Below are 25,832 nucleotides of genomic sequence, written 5' to 3'. Positions count from 1 at the left end.
CGGGCACAGTTGCATGCGTGATTGTGAGTTTATCATTTTAACCGTGAAGAATTATTAACTGGCATGTCTGTGACTTAAGCCCTCAAACTTGTGCAAATATCAAGCCAGGAAGGAAGGCTTTTTACTCATAAAGACAGGCAGCATGCTTACTGGCAAGAGTGAGCCTCACCTTTGCAGTGTGTTCAGAGCGATAGTGTTGGGCAGAGGGAGGGGCTCCAAAGGGAGTTTTTTTGTTGATTCTGCTGTCCAGCAGCTTCCCAGAAATTACGATACTGATAAAAATGATCAATAACCCCAAAATTCAGCAATCACCCAGCAAATGTTTTCATAACATTTCTTATTAAGCTTTCTCTTATACATCATTCTTAATACATACATAGCTTTTCAAATTGGCATATATATATGAATATGTGTGTGTGTGTGCATATATGTTTGTATGTATATAGTTCGAGGTTCTGCCCTTTTCATTTAGCACTATGTCCTGAAAATTTTTATGTCATTAAGCTTTCTTTGAAAAATTATTAGTGGTTTCATGGTGTTCAGTCATGTGTGTTATTTCATCATATGGAATATAATCTGTTTAACCATTCCCCTGTTTTTGGACACAAGTTACTTCTGGTTTTTTTTTTGTTTGTTTTTTTGTTTGTCTTAATGAAGTGATAAACATTCTTATCTAGAGTCGGCATCCTAATTATTTTATTAACACGGCTTAAAACTAAGAGTAAAAGCTTAGAGCTTTCCCCATGATTACTGAGGTACATATATGTAGCTAAAATGCTTTCCCAAAATGTAAAAGAAATTTATACTCCTAGCCACTGTTGCTGATGAGTATTCATCTCACATTCCTAATGACACTGTGTATCATTTTTATTTTTGAAAATTTTTCCTGTTCAAATTATGCTACATTTTTTTCTTTTTTTAAAGATTTTTATTTTTTCCATTTTAGCTGATTTAGGATGTTCTGTCCGTTTCTACCATATACCAGAGTGACCCAGTCATACACATATATATTCTTTTTCTCACGTTATCCTCCATCGTGTTCCGTCACAAGTGACTAGATGTAGTTTCCTGTGCTAGACAGCAGGTCGCATTGCTTAGTAGGCTGTATTTCTTTAGCTGTTTTTCCAGATGCTTATTGCCCATCTGCATTTTTGCAACTCGTCAATTCCCTTAGCTGTTGTTATACTGTGATAGCGATGTTTTTCTTATTGATTTGTAAGAGCTTGTTAAGGTTATTAGCACTTTTCATGACGTATGTGGTACCGAGAATTTTCCAATTTGTTTAGCCTTTTCATTTGACTTTTTAACTGCTTTAGGTTTTTCTGAGGATGAAATAGAAAGCATTTTTAAATGATTTTCTCAAATAATTTTCGCCTTTTTTTTTTTAATGTTCAGAAAGACCTTGCCTGTCCCAAGATACGTTAACTTCCACCTAGATTTTAACAGCACTTACTCCTCTTAGATTTAATGTTTTTTCAAAAATTGTATTCTTTAATCTACGTGTAATGTATCTGGACATGGGCTATCAGGGGATGATCCAACTTGAGATAGGGCTAAATAGCTGGTTATCCTAATGCTTTCTGTAAGTAGACGTGTTTTTTGAGTTTCTCTCTGAGGAGTGTTTGTACCCCACCCTTCCAAGTGCTGCTTCCTGTTGTTGGCGCTTGGGCACAGCACCAGTGAGGTAAGAGGTTGCACCAAGATGTCAGTTAAATGCAGGGGAGAGAGGATGAATTGTCTCAAAGAGACTCACTTTTCCCCATCCAGCCAAAAAAATAAGCCTGCGAAATTATAAGTGACAGAATGTAAAAAGCAAATTTTTAGGAATCGTATACTGATACTTTGGCAGTGCCTGTGCCTTACGGTTCCCAGGGAGACAGATGAATTTTTTTTCTTTGCTGATTCCCATCATTAATGCATTTGCTGAACACGTCGTGATGCACTGAAGTAGGCTCAGCTGCTGTTTCCCTTGTGCCAGTGCTTGTTTTAGGACATGGCAAAACAAAACAAAACAAAACAAAAACAGTGACCAGGAAGAGATAGAATTTTAAGAGGCAGAGTTCTTTGGAGTCAGCTTTTTGGAAAGTTGTGTGTGTGTGTGTGTGTGTGTGTGTTTGTGTGTTTTGTTTCTTTGTTTGTTTTTGGAGGAAAAAATGGCAGGGCTCTCCTGCTTGTCCTGGATGCCTTGCAATACAGGTTATCTCTCGAATATAATAGCTTTGTCCTTGGTTTCCCATGGAGCCTGTGAATAAAATCAGATGGTGGATTGTTGTGAATTATTCATCGTGTGGTAATACAAGGCCGTAATTCCTCCCTCTGACAACTGCAGCCTGTGTCAGTCCCATTGTTTGTGTCCGAGCACTTAACGCACCCTCGGGAGTTACTTCCCTGAAAGCAAACCGGGGGTTGTAGCATTTCACTCCTTAGAATCCTTAGAAGGCGGCAGTTTTGTCTCCTGCCTCTAAACACATTTTGTCTCTTAAGTTTGAATTCCGACTAGAAATCAGAACTTTTAAAAATAATCATTTCCTGATGAAGCATGTTAGCAGCTAATCCTTACTTCCCTTAATGAGCCTTGAGACATGCATGCTCTTGTTTGATTTGCGTGACATTCGTAACAATTGTCCTCTCTCATTTTCATTAACAGAAAAATAGCAAAATGACTGCATCTCAGAAGGCTTTGGCTAAAGTTGACAAGAGTGGAATGAAAAGTATCGATTCCTTTTTTGGGGCAAAACTTGTTAAAAAAGTTGGAAAGATCTGAAACTTTGAACATGAAATCTAGCAAAAACACTCGCCTTCTACATGTTCCGTTTTCATCCTTCCTCCATGCCGTTGTACTTCCTGACCCTTAATTGCCACCTTTGGGGGGAAAAGTACGAATAAGGGGCATTTTTCAGAGTCACTTGACCATTTCTTTGTGTTCGATTTCTGTGTTCCTAACAAAATGTGGGAAAGTAATGGTATAACCTCATGGCTTGTGGCCTTTGGAGTTTTATTTGACATCATGAAAAATAATCAAGGGAATAGAGTCAACCTCTGGCATCGCAGGTTCCTCAATAAACTGACGTGTGACAGTATTTGAGTGTGTGCCTGTTATGTTCTGCAGCTCTGCACGTGGGACCCTCAGCAGTGTGTTTTCCGTGTACTCAGAGAAATCACAGAACACAACGATCAGATAAAAAATACTGCTTTGGGTTTATGTTTTTTAGTTTTTGGGTTTTGGTTTGCCACACCCATGGTATATGGGACTTCCCAGGCCAGGGATCGAACCTGAGCCTCAGCTGCAACTTCCGCCACAACTGTGGCAACACAAATCCTTAACCTGCTGCACCACAGCAGAAACTCTTTTTTAAAAGTTTCAGTTTTGGGTAACTCTTTTGTTTAATGTATTTTCTGTGTTATGAATATATGTTCTTTGTAGAAAATAGAGAAAAGTGTAAAACAAAAATTAAAATCTTCCAACTTTTAATTACTCGGAGATAATAGGGTACATTTCCTTTTAATACTTTTTAAAGGAATTATAATAGTAATTTTAGAAATTTTTTTCTTGACATCATTTTGTGAACATCTTCCCAGGCTACCAAAGGATTTTCATAAATACACTTGTTTAAGTATTCATTTATTTGAATTTTTGATTTTTTTTTTACTTTTTCATTATTTGAATATTTGATTACTTAAGGGCCATGACCCTGTTTTGGACATTCGTATTATTTTCAAATATTTATTGTTGAGAGAATCAGATTTTATGTGAATATTTGTCCACATCTTTTATTGTTTCCTTAGAATGGCTTTTTAGATGTGGGCTTACTGATTCATAACTAAGTTTTTCAAATATGTACTTGTGGGAATACATTTCCCAGAAAGGTTGTAGAACCTTACGCTCTAACAAAAGATGGTATGAATCCTTAGCTTTTTTAGTGCCATCTTGTTGACTTTGAATGTTGTCTTTGAAAATAAATGGAAAAAAGGCATGTTATTGTGGTTTTAATTCACGTACTGCTGATCAGAAGTATTCCTAAAACACACACGCACACACGTGCACACACCCTCAAAGTCGAGTGTTACATTTCATTCAGGAAACTTGCTGAGGACTACAGCCTGGAACACAGCTCCTCAGCTCTGAGGAACTGTTCCAAAGAGACAAGGGAGGAGCTAAGATATAAAGGAATTTCCACTGAAAAAAAACAAAACAAATGTAGTCAAATATCAGAAGAGTTGTGATCTCACACACACACATACCCACACACACACAGACATCTCAAGTCAGTGATTTTCGTCCTTCGCTGTGTGTGGGAAGGTGCAGAAGTCTGGGCCCACTGAATCTGTTCCTTGGATATCTGTCCTAACAAGGGCCAGTATTCCGGGTGTTTTGAGGAGGGGAAGGGAGCTGCTGTGGCTGACAGCTTGGTGGCAGCAACGTGTGTTGACTGAGATGGCAGGCAACATTTTTTTGTCCACACGGCATTGTTCTTTTTTTCACAATTACCTGTCATTTACCATCCTCTGTTAAATTGTTAGAGTGTCAGTATTTTTCTTCTTGACTCTAAAAGTATTCTCTAACTTGGAGTTCCCATCGTGGCTCAGTGGTTAACGAATCCGACTAGGAACCATGAGGTGGCGGGTTCGATCCCTGCCCTCGCTCAGTGGGTTAAGGATCCGGCGTTGCCGTGAGCTGTGGTGTAGGTCGCAGACGCGGCTTGGATCCCGCGTTGCTGTGGCTCTGGCGTAGGCTGGCAGCTACAGCTCTGATTCGACCCCCAGCCTGGGAACCTCCATATGCCGCAGGAGTGGCCCTAGAAAAGGCAAAAAAGACCAAAAATAAATAAAAGTATTCGCTAACTTAAGGAATTAATTTTTGTCCACCATGTTTTTTCTTGGTTTGTGGTTTGTCTTTAATTTCATGTATGATTTTTGTTCGTGCAGATATTTTGGTTTTTGTGTAGCCATGTATAAATAAACTTCTTTACCTAGATGTTATACTTAGAAAGATTTCTCTTTATAGGAAAGTTAACTAGTTACCTTCTTTCTAACTTTAATAGTTAATTTTTGTTTTATGTTTAGTTACTTAAATCATCTCTAGAATTTACATTCAATTATGTTGTAAGATAAAGCTCCACTGCGATTATTTTCTCACCTGTTTATTTTTTCCATTTGATTTGTAGGATTATTTTGTCAGGTTCTAAGGGTACATTCTAATGGGATGAGATTTTTTTTTTTAGACCCATAAATTATTTTGAGAAAAACACGTCTTTACCAAAATTCAGTGTTCTTATTCAGGAATATGGTATTTTTCTATATTCACTAAAATCCTAATCATACCTTTGGCTAACATTTAGTTCTTCCTCTTCATGTTGATTCTAGATGCTTCTTTTTAGGGAAATCACTAGGTATTTTTTTGTTGCGATTAATGAAATCTTTTTTTTCCCTGTTACATCTTCTTTTTTTTTTTTTTTTTTTTTTGGCTTTTCTAGGGCCACTCCCGTGGCATATGGAGGTTCCCAGGCTAGGGGTCCAATCGGAGCTGTAGCCGCCGGCCTACGCCAGAGCCACAGCAATGCCAGATCCGAGCCATGTCTGCGACCTGCACCACAGCTCACGGCAATGCCAGATCCTTAACCCGCTGAGGAAGGCAAGGGATCGAACCCACAACCTCATGTTTCCTAGTTGGATTCGTTAACCACTGCGCTGCAGCAGGAACTCCAAAAAGTTTTACATTTTATATTTATCTTTTAAATAACTAATTCACTAAACTATTAATCTTAATTTTTTTCTTTTTTTTTCTTTTTTTTTTATCTTTTTAGGACTGCACCCAAGGCATATGGAGGTTTCCAGTCTAGGGGTTGAATCAGAGCTGTAGCCATGGGCCTATGCCACAGTGACAGCAACACCAGATCTGAGCCACATCTGCGACCTACGCCACAGCTCACGGCAATGCCAGATCCTTAACCCACTGAGTGAGGCAAGGGATTGAACCTGTGTCTTCATGGATGCTAGTCAGATTCATTTCCATTGAGCCACAATGGGAACACCAACAATTTTTATTTTCTTCATATTGGGTTTTCAATGCATAATAAGGTATGTAATCTTAAAAACTGTGTGCAATTCTTGTATCTTTTATATCATATTACAAGGGTAAGACTAGAGTGGTATTGAAGAATAATATGTAATAGGAGTTATCATTGCCTAGTTTGTGGTTTTATTAATATGTGTGACCATTCATTCTACCCAAGCTGCTGTTAATGGGATAAAGAATATTTATCTTAGATATTTCATTTTATACTTAGATTCCCTAAAGTTTTAGTTAGTAATAGGTATGGTTGCTTAGATATCTTTCTGGCACCTCTTGGGATGACTGTGGAGTTTTTATCACAATTAAACTCTGCTTGACTTGCTACACTAAGCCCTACTTGGCAGCAGATAAATGATAGCATAATGGATGCTCCCTATCTGGTTTGACTGTTGTCAAATCTACTTCTCAATTAGGTCTTCTAGGATTTCATTTATAATTTTTGCCTCTATATTCAAAAGCAATATTGCTGTTAGGTTTTAGTGTTAGAATTATGCTAGCTCTTGATATTTCCCAATGTTCTAGAAGGAATAAGATAAGAATAAGAATATTCTATTCCTGGAAAATTTTAAAGAACATCAGTGTTAAAACTGTCTAGCACTGAGCCTTCTTTTGCTGTCTTATTTAATCTGGAAAATTTCTCTATTTTTGGTCTCACTTGATCTTGACATTTTTGAAGAGTACAGGCTGGTTATTTAGTAGAATGTTCCTCGGTTTGAGTTTACCTAATGTTTCCTCTTGATTAGTCTCAGGTTTTACCTTTCGGGCACCCACAGCAGTAATGATGCATTGTTGTCAGTGTACCATGTCAGGAGTCCCATGACCTAATACCAGGGGTATTAACTTTAATCACTTGACAAAGGTGGTGTCCATCAGGTTTATTCACTGTAGAGTTAGAATTTTTCTCCTTGTAATTAATAAGTAATGGGTGGATAAATACTCTGGGACTTTTAAGTATCTACTTCTCAGTCAACATTCATGCACAAGTTTTAAAATAAAACTACCAATGATTTTTCCAACCCTATCATTTCTCTATATTTATTTCTTTTTACATTCAGTTGGCATTTTTCAGAAGACTTGTAGATTATTTTATCCAATGAATTAAATTATATTTTTCTGTTGTTCATATTGTCCCAGAAGGGCCAGTAGGAGTCCCGTCAAGCTGGCAACTGTGTCTTTTTGGTATGTTTCCATCATTTTCTTCTTTTTTTTCTTTTTATGGCCATTCCTGCAGCATGTGGAAGTTCCCAGGCTAGGGGTCAAATTGGAGCCGAAGCTGCAGGTTTATGTCCCAAGCACAGCAATTCTGGATCTGAGCTCCCTCTGTGACCAGTGCTGCAGCTTGCAGCAATGCCAGATCCTTAACCCACTGAGCCAGGCCAGAGAGTGAACTCACACCCTCATAGATACTATGTCATGTTCTTAACCCACTGAACCACAACAGGAACTCCAGCTTTCCATCATTTTTTAATACTTATTACTTCTTCTGCAAGAGGGTGATCCAGGCTCTTCATGTACTTTCCCTACCAAGCCATGGAATCTGCCTTTTCCCCAAGGAGCCAAGGTTCATTTTGAAGGAGAATGGTAGTTAGAAACCAAGATCCAGACAAGAAGTGTACTCATTGCTGCTATTGATCTATAGTTTTTGTAGATTTCCTTTATCAGATCGGGGAAGTTATCATCTGTTCACTGAGAGTTTTAATCATGATTGAATATTGAATTTTATCAAATAGTTTTTTCTTCATCTAGTGAGATGATCATGCAGTTTTCTTTAGTAAAGGAATATCTCTTAATATGTGAAATAGGATTTATGGTCGAATGCTGAACTTTACATTCCTGGGATAAACCCTACTTGGTCTTTTCATATATATAGCATTATATCTTACTTCCTAGTATTTTGTTAAGGATTTTTGTCTGTTCATGAGGGATATTGGTCCATAGTTTTCCTTATTTGTAATGACTTTGTCTCGTTTTGGTATCAGAGTAAAACTGGCCTTATAAAGAGGAGTTGAGGAGTAGTGCTTCATCACCTGTTTTCTGAGTCTTTGTAAGATTAGTATTGTCTTTCCCTTTTATGCTGCACAGAATTCACCAGTAAAGCCATTTGGGCCTGGAATTTTTATTTCTGGGAAAGTTTTTAATTACTAATTCAATGTCTATAATAGAAACTATTATTTTCTCCTTTTTCTTTTGCCAGTTTTAGTAATTTATGTCTTTCAAGAAATATGTCTATTCCATCTAGTTGTCAGATTTATTGACATAAGTCGTTTCTTTTTATTGTCTGTAAATCTGTAGTGGTATTCCTTCTTTCATACCTGATATTGGTCATTCGTGTCTTTTGTTTGCTTGATTATTTTTATGAAATTTGGAAAAACTCGTGGCCAGTATTTCTTTAAATACTTTTCTGTGGAGTTCCCGTCGTGGTGCAGTGGAAATGAATCAGACTAGGAACCATGAAGTTATGGGTTCAATCCCTGGCCTCACTCAGTGGGTTGAGGATCCAGCATTGCTGTGAGCTGTGGTGTAGGTCGCAAACACAGCTCGGATCCCACGTTGCTGTGGCTGTGGTGCGGGCTGGCAGCTGTAGCTCCAATTAGACCCGTAGCCTGGGAACCTCCACGTGCTGCTAGTGTGGCCCCCAAAACAACAACAACAACAACAAAAACTTTTCTGTTCTTCACCCACCCCCCTTTTCTCCTCATCTTGGCGTCTTTTGTATGCCAGTTACTTGTATGCCAACCACTTGATGTCCCACAGGTCCTGTCACTGAATTTCTCTTTGTTTTCAATTTGCTTCTTCTTGTAGTTTCATTCTGTTTTGCAGTTAGTGAGCTTTTATTTTATATACTGGAATTTTCAGTCCTAGATGTTCCATTTGGTTCTTTTTATGTCTTCCCATTGTCTCCTCATTGTGCCTTCCTTCGGTAATTCACTGTAGTTAAAACGTTCTTGTCTTCTGGTTCCAACATCTCTGACATTTCTGTGCCTATTTCTGTCTTTTATTTTGTCTTTACTTTTATATTTTGAAATAATCTTAAAGTTACAGAAAAGTTGTGAAACAGTAAAGAGTTGAGTTTACCCTTCACCCCGCTAACTGTACATAAGCAGTACAATTATCAAAACCAGGAAATTTACAATTAATACAATATTATTAACCAATTGACCACATTTTGAACTTCATCTATTTTTACACTAATGTTTTTCTATTCCAGGATCCAATTCATCCTTCCATGTTGCATTTATTTTGCATATCGCTTTTCTTTTTTCTAATTTGTCTCTCAGTCTTTCTTAGTATTCTCATGACCTTGACACTTTGAGAGTAATGGCCAGTTATTTTGTCAAATGCCTAACGTTGTTTGAGATACCTTGAAATTGTGCTGTCCTGTTCCTCATGTGATCATTTCTTAATACTAATAACAGTAATACTAATAGCAACCCACACAGTATAGGATTTATGCGCTTGACACTATTCTGAGCATTTTACATATAACTCATTAATCCCCACAACAGCTGTGGATGTAGGGCAGGAGGCCATAGGAGCCAGAATAGGGACACCCAACCCCACAGGCAAGGGAAGAGAGAAAGGCTATTGAAACTTGAATTATCACCCCTCCTGAAGCTTAGCCCCTTAACAGCAGGAACAATGCACTGTTCAAGTTCGTGTCTTGTTCACTGCTGGGCAGAGTATGCAGTTGGTAAATGCTGGTACCTGGTAGATGAATAAATCATCTAACTAGTGTCCTCATTAGCTGAGACTTGACTTTTTTCCCCCCACGGGTCAAGGTCAGGATCTTAATCCCCCTTGGTCTTTCCAAATGTCTAAGCTATTCTCTGACCTTCTTTTGGGTCCCTGAGTATGCCATGCTGTCTCCACATCGGTGCCTTTGTGTGACTGGTGTGTCTTTTATCCACTTCCTCCAGAGCTTCACATGATTAGTCCCATCATGTCGTAGTTTAAGTCTTATCTTGAACGTCATTTTTTTAGAGAGGCACGTCCTGACCTTCCTCACCTACCTCCAACCCCCCGCAATCGGTCACTGTCCATCCCATCTTCCTGCTGCACCCTCTTCACAGACCCTGGCCTGACTGGGTCACCATGAGACCCACAGCACCTAACATGGGGCTGCGCAAAGTGGGCCTTCTATCAGGGCATGCGACAACGATCCGTCAGTCCATCTGCACGGGACGCCTCAGTGTTCCACACGCAGAAGCACACTGGGGCCCTTGGCAGCTTGCAGCTGAACTTTGAAATTCAGGGTTCACTCCCAGTGGGTTGCCTGGGTGCTCTTGAATTTGCCGTCCAAAGACATTTTCATACACTCATTCGTGACCTCCTTGTGTGGGCTTAATAGAAAGAAACAGATGTAATCTTCAACCTCTGCGGATAAAGCGCTGTGAATTTCCTTCTGTTGGTTGATTCAACTGCGTTCACCGTAGTCACTTTAGCTGGGTCAGAACATCTGAAGTTAGAGGACGTTGTTTGCACCTGTGGTGAGGTTAGTAAATTTGCTTTTACGTCGCATTTAGAAATTATTTATATCAAGCCCACGACCTAAATTATTGAAGTTTGAGGATAATATGTGGTCTATGTAAACGCCTCGCCGTCCCAGAAGTTTATATTTTTTCCAGCTTTATTAGGTATAACTGACAAATAAAGATGTATGTATATTTAGGTTATACAGTGCGATGTTTTGACATGCATCTGCAGTGTGAAATGATTATTACAACCAAGCTAACGAACACAGTTATCACCTCCCATATTTGCCGTGTGTGTGTGTGTGTGTGTGTGTGTGTGTGTGTGTGTGTGTGTGTGAGAGAGAGACGGGAGCACGAAAGGTCTGATCTCAGCAAATCTCAAGTATACGATACAGTTTTATTAACTCCAGTCACTGTGCTGTACATTAGATTCCAGGAACTTTAAACAGGCGCTCACGTGACTTAGCTAGAGATTAAATGGGCATCTGGGAAGTCGTCACTTTTATAATCTCCCATGGTTTCCCGGGCTATAGGGATCGCACCCTTGCCACCGCAGTAAACCAGAGCCACAACCGAGACAATGCCGGACCCCCAACCCACTGAGCCGCTAGGAGCCCCTGTCTTCCATACTTGACTTTACCTTTGACGTCAAGATGACGTTCCTAACGTTACTTGCAATGTGAGCTGTGAACTAGGAGTTGAACAGTGGTGGAAGAATGAAACTAAAGGTGTCTCTCGGAGTTCCCATGGTGGCTCAGTGGTAAGGAACCTAACTAGGATCCATGAGGCCTCGGACTGGATCCCTGGCCTTGCTCAGTGGGTTGAGGATCCAGCGTTGCAATGAGCTGTGGTGTAGGTCGAAGATGCAGCTGCAGCTCTGACTTGACCCCTAGCCTGGGAATGTCCATGTGCCGCGGGTGCAGCCCTAAAAAGACAAACAAACAAATATATAAACATGTCACGCATTCCAAGTATTCTTTTGGGGAATAATATGAGGAACAAATCAATATGGGCTTACAGAGACACACTGTATATATATATATGTGTGTGTGTGTATATACACACACACACTGACATACAGACACGTGCGCATTTACACATAAGTACCCACAAACGTATATACATATTCACACACGCATACACATATATATCCTCTCCTTCTTTCAAATTCCTTGAAGAATTTCAGACGAGAGCCTTTTTAGACTTTATACACCAAACATTGGCGCACTGGACCTTACTCACCTCCTGTGGCCCACTCTTGCTCACATCATTTATCTTTTTGATTAATGTCCTGAGTTTAGAGAAAGCTTCCAGAAGTTTCTGCAGGCTCCAGAATCACTTGCGAACACACACAAGAGCCTCCGTCATTTTCGTCAAACCTCACGTATTTCTGAAACTCATCTCCGACCAGCAACATTCTTTCCTTTTTTGTGTCTGGTTTGTCTCCGACCTACATTTTCCTTGTACTCAGACTCTCAGGCTCTCCCATCTTCCAGGAGCTTCTCTGGTTCCACCGCCCAAGGAGATTCCCTTCCATCGGGTTTAACGTGGATGGGAGAGGAGCTGTGTTCCACTGGCCGGGGTCTGGTTTAGCGCTGTTGTCGTTTCTCACGCGGAGCCTTAGCCAGACACAAAGGCACTTGGGCAGGGAGATGCTCAGATGCACTCATTTACTACCTCAATATACAGGGTATTCATTTACTACCTAAATATGCATGCAAACCTATATCAGTGACAGTAAGCAGATGATGTAATCCTTAAAATTGCGAATGAAGTGAAAAATGACCAGCCAGATTTCAAACTGAACTAGAAAGTTTACTTTTAAAAAGTGAAATAGGGGTTCCCGCTGTGTTGAGATCAGCAGCATCTTGGGAACAAGTGTGATGCCGGCACGGCACCGTGGGTTAGGGATTCGGTGTTGCTGCAGCTGTGGCTTAACAGCAGCTTGGATCTGATCCCTGGCCTGGGAACGCCACATGCCATGTGGTGGTCAAAAATGAAGGGGAAAAAAAAGGGTAAATGAATTTGGTCGAAAAAGTCCAGTTCATTTCAAGGAGCTGGATTTAGACCTGGTCGTGATCCCAATCCCGCCCTACCTCTGACCCATGGACAAAGCACTGGCATGGCTGGCCTGGCGTCCTGGCTTCCATGGGAGATGAGGTCACTGGGTCGGGTCATTTATGTCCTGCCCTGGGGTCGCTGCTCCCCGGGAGCCGACCTCCGGTGTCACAGTCGAGAGGTTTGCTCTCAGATTAGCGTCTGTCCAGGGCGACCGTGTCTCAGGCCTTCCTCAGTCCTTAAGTGGATTCTCTCATCTGCTTCACTAGGAAGGAAATACACCAGCACTGGCTATTGTGTTCCTGGTACATATTTGTGTCTTTTCTTCTTTTTCCATAGATTACATTGACCTTGGCATGGAAAGAAATGCAAAGCACACAATTCCTGGAAAACAATTACAAAGACTGACAAAGTGCTTTGCAATTTTAAGCAATTTTCACATGCATTCCTGTGTTGAAAATCCTTGCAGAATCCATGTGGCATAATTGGTACTATCGCTCCCATTTTACAGTTGAAAAAATGTAAGGTCATCTTATTTGCCCAAGGTCACACAGCTAATAAATAACTAAGCCAGAACCTAAACTCAGGACTGCTGACTTCCAGACTCTCCGCACCAAATAATTCCCTTTTCCCAGAGCCCCGAACTGTGACTTTTGTTACATCCTAGGAAGTCACCCCTCGGCAGATTTAAGTCACCCCTTAGCCTCTTCACATAGGTTAGGACTGACTTTCTCTGTTCTTTCTTTGTGCCATGGGTTCTTCCTGTACCCATGGCAGGCAGAAGTTCCCAGGCCAAGGGTCAAACCCATGCCACAGCAGTGAGAATACCAGGTCCTTAACCGCTAGGCCACCAGGGAACTCTGACTTTCTCTATTCTTAAAGTTGATCTAACTTGACTAGCTGCCTGTATCACATATTTTTCCCCAAACAGCCCTTTCTCCAAGACTAATCCGAAATTTGGAGATCTCCAGAGTTAGCTGAGTTATACAGTTCAACCTCTTGGTGGAGGACAAGGAGCTCTGGTCAGAAAGGCAAGTGAAAGGCTCTTTTCTTTTTTTAGTGTCCTTGGAAGATGTCCACAGGCTTCGGCCTCGATGAATAAGGAAGAAATGATTAGACTCACACTCATTTTTTTTTTTTTAAATCTTTTTGGGGCCACACCCGCAGCATGTGGAGGTTCCCAGGCAAGGGATCCAATCGGAGCTGTAGCCACCAGCCTGCGCCACAGCCACAGCCACGCCAGATCCAAGCAGCGTCTGTGACCTACACCACAGCTCACGGCAATGCCGGATCCCTAACCTGCTGAGCAAGGCCAGGGATCAAACCCGTGTTCTCATGGATGCTGGTCAGGTTCGCTAACCGCTGAGCCACAGAGGAAACTCCTAGATTCATATACCTTTTAACACAAAGATTTATACACTTCTCCAGTTTATAGACTCCTCAGGGTCACCAGATGGACGAAAAGTGCCTGATGTTTAGTAACGCTTTACAGTTCGTACAGCAATCCCGTATCAGTCGTTAAATCCATCTTTACGACAATCCTCTAAGGTAGACGGGAAAGGGCTGTGGCCCTGTTTTGCAGATGGTCAGAGTGAGGTCACCCAGACTCAGTGGCCGAGCGCCCGCTGCCGCTCCACCCTGAAGCTCAGCCCTCTCTGCTCTTCGCCTCCCTGAGGTTTTTATCCTTATCATTGTGTGCATAGCTCTATGGCCATTTATCCTTCAACAGTCTTTTAATGGAAAGACTGGGAAAGTCAGAGTGATTCTGCTTCATCTTGCTCTTTTCCTAATGAATTCTGCAGGTCAATTTATCCTCAGCCGTGTGGGCCAGAATTCCAGGAAAGCTTCTGCTTCTACTTAGCTGGTGCATTTGCATGTCAAGTCTTTAATTCAGCTGTCAGCTCTTTTTTTTTTTTTTTTAACAGTACTTTCATTAGTAAATGGTATTTTGAGGGTCCCACACTAATCAAGCCGATTTGAGATGGGGCAGGAGGGAAGCCCCAAATGTGATTTACAGAAGAATCCTTGAGGATGTTAAAAGAATTGTTACCTTACACATGTGTTTTAGTCACAATGTGCAGAATTAGATTAGTCAAGGTATTAGTTTTTTGTTGGTTTTTTGTTTTTTTTGTTTTTTGTTTTTGTCTTTTTAGGGCCGCACCCACCTATGGCATATGGAAGTTCCCAGGCTAGGGGTCAAATCAGAGCTGTAGGGGAGTTCCCGTCGTGGTGCAGTGGTTAACGAATCCGACTAGGAACCGTGAGGTTGCGGGTTCGGTCCCTGCCCTTGCTCAGTGGGTTAATGATCCGGTGTTGCCGTGACCTGTGATGTAGGTTGCAGATGCGGCTCGGATCCCACGTTGCTGTGGCTCTGGCGTAGGCAGGTGGCTATAGCTCTGATTCAACCCCTAGCCTGGGATCCTCCATATGCCGCGGGAGCGGCCCAAGAAATAGCAAAAAGACAAAAAAAAAAAAAAAAAAAAAAAATCAGAGCTGTAGCTGCTGGCCTATGCCACGGCCTCAGCCTTGCCAGATCTGAGCTGCCTCTGCGACCTACACCACAGCTCATGTCAATGCCAGATTGCTAACCCACCACAGCTCTCGTGTCAACGTCTGATCGAACCTGCATCCTCATAGATACTTGTCAGATTTGTTTCCACTGAACCACGACAGGAACTCCAAGTTATTAGTTCTTTCAAAAGAAAAAAGCCAAAGAATAAGCTTAGATTCCCTGATTCTTTTAAGAACATATACGGAGTACCTGCTGTGTGCCAGATGTTGGTCTAGGCATTAGAAGTGCAGCTGTCCACATGGTGGACAAAAGAACCTGCCTTCGAGAAGTTTCTGCTCTAGGGGGCAGATAGATGGGTTGTCAAGTATTGTTGGGGGCTGTGGAAGAAGCCACAGGAAGGAAGACAGAGTCCTGGCAAGTGGCTGGTCGGGGAAGGTCTAACCTCTGTTGTTTTGTTTTTTTTGTTTGTTTGTCTTTTTTTGGCCATACCTGCAGCATGAGGAAGCTCCCAGGCCAGGGACTGAACCACAGCAGTGACAACACCAGGTACCTAACCCACTGTACCAGCAGGGACCTCCAGACCTCTGTCACAGCTCATCCGCATCATGGCATCAACATTTGATATCCATCAATATCATTTTTGATAACTTACAGCTCCGGAAAAAATTACATTTGAAATTGTCCTCAGCAAGAACCCAGCACTCAGGAGAACACTAGCTCCGTGGGGGTGTTAAGAACTACCACTTCCACCGGCAAGTCTCTGGTTTCTTACACACTGGATCTCCATAAGGGAAAGAGAAACAAAATAGTTTAAGGATTCTTCATCTTGGAGTTCCCGTCCAAGACCTCCAAGATGAATGATGGCTCAGTGGTGAGCGACCCCGACTAGCATCCATGAGGACTCGGGTTCGATCCCTGGCCTCTCTCCGTGGGTTAAGGATCCAGCGTTGCCGTGAGCTGTGGTGTAGGTTGCAGATGCAGCTTGGATCCCACATGGCTGCAGCTCTGATTCTAGCTGGGAACTTCCATATGCCACAGGTGCGGTCATAGAAAGAGGAAAAAAAAGAATTACTCATCCTAGAACCATTTTTTTCATGTGTGTCTTGTATTTTCATTTTTTTTTTCTAAACTGAAGGTGTCCATTCCATGAGTTTGAGCAACCTAACTTTATTCTGTATTTCCCACCCTTTGAACCCTGGAAGGAGAACCCCCCTCTCTCCCACCCTCTGTCTGGGAACCTAACGTCAGCCCTAGAGTGAGGTCACCAACAGAATCCTCTTCCTGTGCCTGAGGGCTTCTCTTCAAAGCAACAATGCACAGCTGCCTTAGACCTCAGGACTAAGGCAGCCTTGCTTTTCTGTTCTGGAAGGTGCGTGCGGTCCCTGGGACTGTCCTCCCCAGGAGACAACATCTGTTTTCCTTTCTCTCTAGGTGGCAGCACAAAGACAGCAAAAGAACAAGTGACAGCAGGTGCACGCAAGGCTTGGCTACTTCTCGTGTAATTTAAGTCACTCCCAAAGGGCTACAACTTTTTCTTCTGCACTTTCTAGACCACCATCAAATGCCAAAAGAGGTATTTTAAAGGACTAACCAGGAATGCTTTCTCTCTGTGGTCAAGACCACCAGTCCCTTCTCACAGTGGCACCTCCCCCGAGGCGACTCTGTCCTGTACCTAGGAAGCTCCCCAGGTGGGAGCCTGCCCCGAGGATGTCAAGCCAGCCACCCCTCTGCCCCAGCCAGGGCTTGGTAGATGCAAACTGCTCCATTTGGAGTGGGTGCACTGAGTTCCTGCTGTGTATAGCGCGGGGAACTCTATCCTGTCTCTTGGGACAGACCATGATGGAAGATAACATGAGAAAAAGAATGCATAGATACGTGTGCATGACTGGGTCACTGTGCTGTACAGCAGAAACTGGCACAACACTGTAAATCAACTATAATTTTTAAAAATCTTTTTTAAAAAGTGTGGATTGTCACAGTCTGATGCTTCAGACTTCAAAACATTGGGCAGAGAAGGCTCATGGGGAAATTCGGGTCATTTCTTAAGCCTGACCCTGTTGGCTCGCTCTGCTTTCCTGGGGTCAGGAGAGCACTTTTAGGGTTGCCCATGGTGACTGTAAATACTTGACTCCACCCTAAAAGCTCTGACAGTCCAAGTTTCTACCTTTGTTTAAAAAAAAAAAAAAAAAAGACAGCCTGACCTTTCTTTACTCCTTATCAATTTGGCAACTTCTGGTTCATAACAACACCTAAACATGTGCGTTTTATGATCTGCTGGCGTTGTAAACATGGCTTCATTTTTAAAAGATCTGTCCAATATGTGCATCATTATTATGTCAAGAGAGGGCGTAAGGTACGCAGGGAAGTTAGAGGTAGATGCCGAAAAGCAACTTTGCGGGGAATTCTCACGCTCAGCGAGTATGTTTTAGGGGACAGGGGGAGGTTTTGTGCAAACACGTCCAGGAGTTTGCGCCAACGCATCAGCTTGACATCAGGGGACTTGGGCAGAAGCCACTCGGGCGCACGTCGAGCATTCGAACGGGACCCCTCTTCTTCGGGAAGTCATTCCGCTTCTGATTCTCTAACTCCGTTGGGTAAGCAGGTTCTGGAAAGTACTCTGTCTTTTTTTGGACACACCTCCGTTCACACTGTGACACTGTCATGACCCTGCAGGGCCTTTCGAGCTCCCGCACCTCAGCGGCTGACGGGGTGGTGAGGTTGTGGGGCCTCCTGTCTCCAGACCCCAGGTCGGGGGGTCCGTTGTGGAAATCCGGATGCGAGCCACTCAAGAGGGAGCTCCGCAGAGATGACCTGTTTGAAAGCCACGCCGTGGGGACGGGTCAAGAGCTTGACCCGGTTCAGCATACGCTTGTGGAGTTCAAGTCCGGCTTGTTCTGCCTCCCCCTGCACAATCCCAGACGCTGTCTGTGGAGGTCCGTGTACATATATTTTGGACCAAAGCAACTGCTGATGCTGGATTGCTATGAGCGTGTTCTGTGTCCTCCAGTAAATCCATTCTCCATCCAGGACCACATCCCAGGACCCCCATCCCCTCCTCCAGGAAGGCGTAGCCCGGGAAACCTGCACGGGCGCCCGGCTCCCGCCTGAGCTCCCCCCGCCACCGCCGCCTTGAGAAGGGCTTGGAGCAGCTCTGTGTCTTTGCGTGGCTCACCCACCACTCGCTCTGGCCCTGGCCACCCCTTCCTCCCCCACTCGACACACACACACACACACACACATGCGCTCATTGCCTCAAATTTAATCCAGCCCTTGGTGGCCTAAGCTTCGGGATACCGATGACACCTCAGTTGTCGCTAGAAGCCCCCTCTACCTGTGCCCCAGCTCCATAGTCCACTGGCCTCTGAATGTTGAACAAATACGAACATTTAAAATGTAACACACCTGAAATGACACAAATGTATTATTTTTTTCCTTACGCAAGTCATTCATGATGCTTCCTCCAAAAGTTAAAAAGGCAAAGTCAAGGCTGTCCCCACCGCCACCAGGGTTCCTCTAGGTAACTGTAGCCCCAGCCCTGAAGGAGGCCCTGGTCACAGTTGCCCAGGTTCCAACATCGGGTCCCGATCCTTCCTCTCGCCGGCAGCCCCAGGTCACTTTTCATGCACTCGACCTCCTTGTTTTATCCAAGAATCCAATCCTATTGGTTCGCCCTTTAGAAATGCTTCCCGGCACAGGGATGCCCCCCAGGCCTTTCCAACCTGATGGTCCAGGGCAGCACCGCGTGGCCCGGGTCTCTCCGCAGAGCCGCCCGCGCCTCCCGCGTTGCACACTCAGCCCGCGCGTCCCTGATGCACAGATGAAATGAGATGCTCCTTCGCTACCAAATGGTCAAGGACTTAGAAACAGCCCTGCTGGCAGCCAGGAGCAGAGGCTGGAGGTGGGAGCTGCTGATGAGCATATAAAAAGGTGCCGCTTCCAGGGAGGCCAGCTTGGAACAAATGCCAAAAGCTTTCAATGTCCGCACTGCCTTTGCTTCAGCAACTCCCACTGTTGGAAACACAGGCCTAGGAAGTCACCCGGAGGGTGCACCCAGAGCTGCCTTAGAGTGTTTGCTGCAGAAGCCCTATGCATGGGAAAAGACTGGGAAAAACCATTTTGGAGAGCTGAGGGAAATGATTTTTAAAAATTGGTATTCAAAGTATTAAGTAATTTTATCTCTCTCTTTTATCTTTTTTTTTGTGTTTGTCTCTTTATGTTAGAAATGTTCAATGACAAACATATTACTATTAGTGCAAACATAATAATCTTTAAAAAAACTCCGTTGATTTTTTTCTTTCATGATTATAATTTTTTTAAATGTTTGAAATTAAGTGTCTTGGAGGAAGAACATAGATTCTTACTGCTGCGTGCTTAGTATTCAAGGGTATGTGTTTAGCAGATTCTCTAAGTAACCATACAGTTGCTCCTCTGTCCTCAAACCTTTAAGGATTTCGGATCCTTACTATTGATTCCTTGGCTCCCTTCACCCAGTCAAAAATATATGTTTTGCTTTAAATTGTGTGCATTGGACATGTACACAGATGGTGAAATTCATTTTGCTTTAAGATTTACTAAGAGCCCCAGAAATTCGATGCAAATGCTCTGTGATATTTCCCACAACCAGATCTGAGAATGACCGCGTCTGTCTACAAAACTGAGGTGAGTAAAAACAGCAAAAACAACAACCATAACTTTAGTCTCTCTTACTAAAGAGCGCAGAGGCGATAATCTCACAGTTGCTGCTTTTCAGCCTTCTCTGCAGATAGTAACCAAATTACCCTGCTTCGTGGTTCGAATGCAAGTCCTGTCCATTGCCCCCCACACAAGTCCCTGCTTCCGTTCAGAGGGTGTTTTTGCTTTTCTGCTTTGCTCGTTAGGGCTGAACGAGCATATGGAAGTTCCCAGGCTGAGGGTCAAATCGGAGCCACACCACAGCCACAGCAACACCAGATCCAAGCCATGTCCTCATGGATACTAGTCAGGTTTGTTCCCTCTGAGCCACAGCGGGAGCTCCTCAGTCCAGACTCGCTGTGCTTTCTCACTGCTCTTGGGAGGAAGCCCCACGTCCTCCCCGTGACAGGCAAGGCCTTTCCAGCCACAGCCCAACCCTTCCATCTCGGTTACAGCCACACTTCTGGCTCCACGGCCATTAGACCTGCTGGTTCCTCACCTGGAATGTTCTGCAAGCCCCTGCTAATTACCTAAGTGCTGATCTTCCCAAGGCGACTACGGTGGCCATTGGACAGCCCTAGGGCGGCTCCTTGACCTTCCAGGCCAGGTCAGACCTCTCTGCGGCAGCTTTTCCGGCACCCGGTCCCTTTCCCGGAACTTTCACAGAGACGTGCTGAAATCTGCAGGCATGACGATCAGACAGTGTTTCCCTCTGTGATGACACAGCTTCAGGAAAGCAACGACCCATGCAGCTTAGCCTTTCTGCAGGAAAGAGTTCACAGCAGGCCCGAGACCCCCGTCCTGGCCTTGCTACGTCAAGGTTGTCCCTTGGCTGGTGTCTGGGAACAGGTCCTTACGCTGAGATGCTCAGAGCAGCCACAGAAGCCAAACCGCACAAACACTGTGGTTTATGCTGAACGCCTGCTTTGCCTCTCGGGCTCTGGAATTTCAGGACGCACTGGCCAAGGTGTGCCCAGGTGACCGGCCCCCAGTAAGACCTTGGGTGAGGTCTCAGATGGGCTCCCCGAGCAGAAGCTGCGTGCACGGGGCCTTGTCTTCACTGCGGGGTGCAGGCTGTGTGACCCCTCTCGGGAGTAAGCCAAGCAGGAGCTCGAGGAGGCCAGCCCCTGAGGCCTGCCCGCTCCGCCTGCTGCCTTCCCCTGGCCACTCGGCAGTGTCCCTGCTACACGGGCGTCATAAATCCTGGCTGTGAACCCAGCTCACGCCGACTCCTGTGAGGCCTTGCAGCAAACATCCAATGGGCGAGGGGCCTTGCTCAACACGCCACTGTAGCCCCAGAACCTTGCACAGCATCTGACATTTCATAAATGATTTACTGCCTATTTTTGGAAATGCAAATGACCTCAGAGGACGAGGGCTAAGTCTATCCTGTGGAAATTCTCAAAAGAACTAAGAAATACGACTTAACTACATTCTAATGACCCAGATAAAGAATGTGCATACATCTGAAAAAGGCAGAATAAAAAATGATTCCGGAAATGTAGCAACGTCAAAGGCTGGCCAGAGTTCTTTCTCAGGAATGTGGGGGGTGGAGGGGTGGGAAGCGGGGGGGGGCCAGGACCTTCACCCCGATGCCGTTTCCGGCTTTCCTGCCCCCTCCCTCCCTCTCCACGCTGTCCCTTGTCAGCCAGTTGGATCGGCTGGAGGGATGCTCAGTATTGGGAGCTGAGCAACTTTAGAATCATCTGGAAGCTTTAAAAAAGACTGATGATAGGCCCACCCCTAGAGATTCTGATATCATTGAGATTTGAGTGTGCAGCCCCTCCTGATACCCCCCCTCCCCTTCCACCCCCCCATCTCCACCTCAACAATCATTTTTCACAAGGTCCAGGCTCCCACACAAGGCCCATCTTTCTTGGTTTTGGAAGATTTCCTAAAATTTGCTTTCTTCCCTCATGGCCTCTAGGCAGGCGCACTGATTGGAGGAAAGAAAGGACACCTTTTATCTCAGCAGCAGAGGAGGGGAGCCACTCAGACAAGCAGGCGGAACTGAAAACCATCAAAATCAGAGCAGGTCACCAAGACCATCTCGATGGTGCAGAAGCAAGTCGTTCCTGAGAATGTTTTGAACAGCGATCGGCTGTCTGTCCCCCCCAACCCCTCAGCTGCCCGCTCCCCCCATGCATGCCTGACTGACCGTAAAATGAAGTTCATTGGACTCTTTGGTGAGAGCTCATTATCCGCAATGAGGGCACGTGTCATTTGCTGTCTGGGGACGTCTCTCCTCCAGGACATGCCAACCCATGCATGGCCATCTTTTTGACTCTTCTCTGGGGAAGGCATCCGCTGAGATGCATCAGCGTTAACTGGCGGAGCTGTGGTTTCTCCCTCCGCGGCCGCACCCAGCAGCGCTGCTCTGGGAATTCGGGCGCGGTGGGTAGCACATTGGGTGAGGAAGTTTATCCAGGTCTCCAAAGTCAGCAGAGGCGTTTGGCTTTGAAGTGCATGCAAACGCAGGCTCTCACACCCAGCACAGGAGACGGAGAGCGAGGGCGGGCTCCGTGAGGGGGCGGCCTGGGCTGCAGAGTTTGGTCAGGCAGGTGTGGCCTGAGGCAAGGCCCAAAGACGCAAGAGAATTAACGGTGCGCTCCTACTGTGGCCCTTTGCTCAGAAGGGAAAGTAGAGAGAACTCCTGAGGCAGCCTCAGCTCTTCAGAGGATCCCTTTGGGAGAGAATTTCACTTGTCCTCTGCTCGGGGCTGTGGCCCAGAGATGACCGTGGAAATGCCAAGATAGACTGGGGTTAGAAGCTCCACCCCCTGGGAGAACCCACCAGGGGTGGCCAAGAGGCCGGGGAGGATGTGGCCTGTCCAGGGGCCCTGGGGTGGGGAGGCCCAGGCGGCCAGGAGCCAAGGCAGGAGACCTCACCTTCCCAGGTGCTGAGAGAGGCATCGACTTTCAAAGCCCTCAGGTGGGTTTTCCGTGGTTAACCAGCCCCGCAGAGGTAACTAATCACTGAATAGACACGAATCATGGTGTGGTTCATTTATCTTCCCAGTGAATACTTTTCAACACAGGCGTGTTCATTTCCAAAGAATAAAGACTTGTAAAAAGGCTAGTGGAGTTTATGGCTGCAGGAAACTGGCTCCCAGGTTGCTCTGCTGACAGGTTTATAAGGCCAAGGAAGTTCATAAGGTAAAGTGAATTTTAAGGAAATGAATTTTTAGGAAATGAACTTTTAACCTTTTTTAAAAAGAACGAGTACCAAGGTTATTTGCATCAGTTTCATTAGTGAACAATAAAAAATGGTCTAAGTGCCATATATATATATATATATATATATATTTTTTTTTTTTTTAATGCAAGCAAAACACCTAAGGGTTTCGTTTGTCTTGTTTTTCAGACACGATCTGGGTAAAAGATGCCTGGGATCTTCGAAGATAGCGATTTGGTCTATTTTTACAGTGGATGACGTGCCCGCATAGCTTTGTTGAGGTCTTAGTCAATGAGCGCAGTGCCCAGAGCATGGCTGGGCGGGCCGGGTGTGGTCCCCTTCATACAGCCTGGATTTGGCCGTCGGGGGGCTGAGAACCGAGGGGACCCTGTTATTTTGGTTGCATTCAGGATTAGGCACTAAACCAGTACGTAGTAAAAGTATCCAAAGGCCTGGTTTTTAGGTAATTGCCGTGGAGACGGGAAGGGAGGGGACGGGAAGTATTAGGGCAGCCCCCGCCTGGGAGGCAGGACAGGCCTCCACGCCTGCAAGAGGTGCTCTGGGAAGGCCAGGCGTTCCAGTGAGGCTCTGTCACCCCGAGTAAGGGCTCCACCTCGAGCCCCTTTACCGTGCCTCTAACGTGGGGCTGGTAATGAAGAGGTAGGAGGTCGATGGGCCCCTGGGCTGAGAACAGCTAGGCCTTGTTAGGCCAAGTAAACCGGGCTTTGTTTCTTTGACACGACAGGAAATAGTTGAAGGAGCTGAGCTCATTGGGCGTAGAGATAAGATGACCGCTTCAGTCACTCCTGGGTCAAGGAGACAGACCTCCCTACTTAGACATGTGCAGTAAGACTCCTAGGGTCAGAACAGGAGGGGGTGCCAGGCCGTACTAAGCCCTAAAACCTTCCCGGCACCCTTTGCTCTGGAAGCCATCTTTGCCAAAAGATGCGCACACTTGTTGGGGAGGGTCCCATGGCCAGGAGGTGTGAGAATTCAAACAAGATAATTGGCTGGAGGGCCCGTCATGGCGCAGCAGAAACGAATCTGACTAGAAACCATGGGGTTTCAGGTTCCATCCCTGGCCTCGCTCAGTGGGTTAAGGATCTGGCGTTGCTGTGAGCTGTGGTGTAGGTCGCAGATGTAGCTTGGATCTGGTGTTGCTGTGGCTGCGGTGTAGGCCGGCAGCTATAGCTCTGATGGGACCTTTAGCCTGGGAAATTCTATATGCCCTGGGTGCGGCCCTAAAGAGAAAAGACAAAAAAAAAAAAAAATGAAAACAAAAAAAACCCAAGTAATTGGCTATAGGCAAACACAGACCCGGAAGAATTGTCCTATATGGGTGATTTAAGTCACCTCTCTGGCACACTCCTCACTGAGGGGGATGCCCGCACCCACACTCCTCTTTAGGGTGTGTATTACTTCTTTGCTTCTGACTTAAAACTACTCACTCCTCTGAGTGCTCTCCCACGTGTTGTATCCTGACTCTAACAATAAAGTTTATATGTCTTTTCACAGTCTTTGCCTCCTTGACACATCTTGCTTTCAATAAGAGCAAGAGTCAGGGCAATTCTGCGTCTACCCTCTAGTTCGTCTACTGGCTAAGAGTCCTGGTTTTCATCCAGGCTGCCCAGGTTCATTGCCTGAGCAGAAAATATCTCATTCCAGGCCGTCACCCACTGCTGTCGCTCCGAGATCAATAACATCTGCAAAGTTCCCGGCACGGAGCCAGGCACAGGTCATTTCTCTCAGTTCTCCACTTCCCATGGCAGGGCCCCAAACTGTTCCCCCATCCAGGTATCCTCAGGTATCCACGTATTCATCCCTCACAAGTAAACCCTGCGTCGTCCACTCTGCCTTCAGGCTTTAGAGAGCCTTTCCCTTCATGGAAAATAGGACAAGATGACTTGCCCAAAAGATAAACCAAGAAAATACCCAGAATACTGCAAATCCGAAACCAGGGCTGATCATCCGTGAAATCCATTGTACCCTAACCTGTCTTCACCCATCAAGGTCATTTCAGTTGCTACTACCAGAGACACGTGCGTGTCCTCCAAGAAGCACGGAGCCTAAACAAGGTGTTTGCTCAAGTCGTCTTCCAGAAACGTGGCGTCACCTGTGTTTCATTCTAGCTGAGCCACTTAAGGCTGGATAGGACCCCAGGCCCTCCAACCGGGCCTGCGCGAGTGTCCTCCAGGCCACCTCTTGACGTCAGAGGGCCCGTGAACTCCACCCTCAGGCCAGGCCAAGGGCCTGCATTTTGAAAGCGCAGAGGCCTGTAGCTGGTTAGCTTGTGCAGAAGGACAATTAGCGCAGCTTTTCTCAATCGCCTTTCCCCGCCCCGCCCACGCCCGGACCGCCCTCCTGCTTTGGTCTTTTTCCCATAAATACCCGCGGCGCCGGCCTCCGGGGCCCGCACGTCTGAGCTCACGGTTCTGTGCGCTCCCCGCTGCTCAACCTCTGTGCCTCCGCCTCCCGCTTGCAGAGTGTCGGGTAGCACAGGCCTGGCTCTGTGGCCAACCTCCCTATCGCTTCAAGATTTCTTCTCTGTTCTGTCCCTTGCTCTTTTTCTTAAAAAGATTTTTAGGATGAGCTATTTCGGTCTTAGGCTCTTTAAGAAAACCTGACGTCCTAAGGTAGTTAGGAAACTTGAAGACTTAATGTCAGTTTGTGGGATGAAAATGAAAATGGGGTGGGGGGAGGAATCTGTCTTTCCTTTTCAACTCTTTGAAGTGGTAGAGAACAAGAGGAAAATAAGGAATGAAGATGAAATTCCCGTTTATCAGCTAAACGTAGGAAGGCGTTAAAACTCAGAAAAACAAAGTGGGGGGAAAAACTTCAAGAAGTGGGGGGGGGGTGTAACTGCGGAAATGGG

At 45.1% G+C, this 25,832-nt stretch overlaps 1 protein-coding gene across 9 annotated transcripts in view; it reads left to right on the top strand.

Moving 5' to 3' along the window:
- Positions 1-19,625, top strand: part of RNASEH2B (ribonuclease H2 subunit B) — an 84,480-nt gene extending 64,855 nt beyond the window's left edge. For 4 of the 9 annotated variants that reach the window (XM_021065141.2, NM_001244492.1, XM_084981130.1 and 1 more), the window contains 1 exon segment: positions 2,648-3,080. In XM_021065141.2, the coding sequence (XP_020920800.1) occupies positions 2,648-2,764 (117 nt within the window). In that variant the 3' untranslated portion in view covers positions 2,765-3,080. 9 annotated transcript variants of the gene reach the window in all.
- The last annotated feature ends 6,207 nt before the right edge of the window (positions 19,626-25,832 follow it).

Source organism: Sus scrofa, chromosome 11 (genome assembly GCF_054392235.1).
Source record: "Sus scrofa isolate SSC_HxYL_T2T_F1_AM1 chromosome 11, Sscrofa_HxYL_maternal_Yorkshire_Landrace_v2.0, whole genome shotgun sequence".
Lineage (NCBI taxonomy): Eukaryota > Metazoa > Chordata > Mammalia > Artiodactyla > Suidae > Sus > Sus scrofa.
This window is presented reverse-complemented; position numbering and strand designations above follow the sequence as displayed.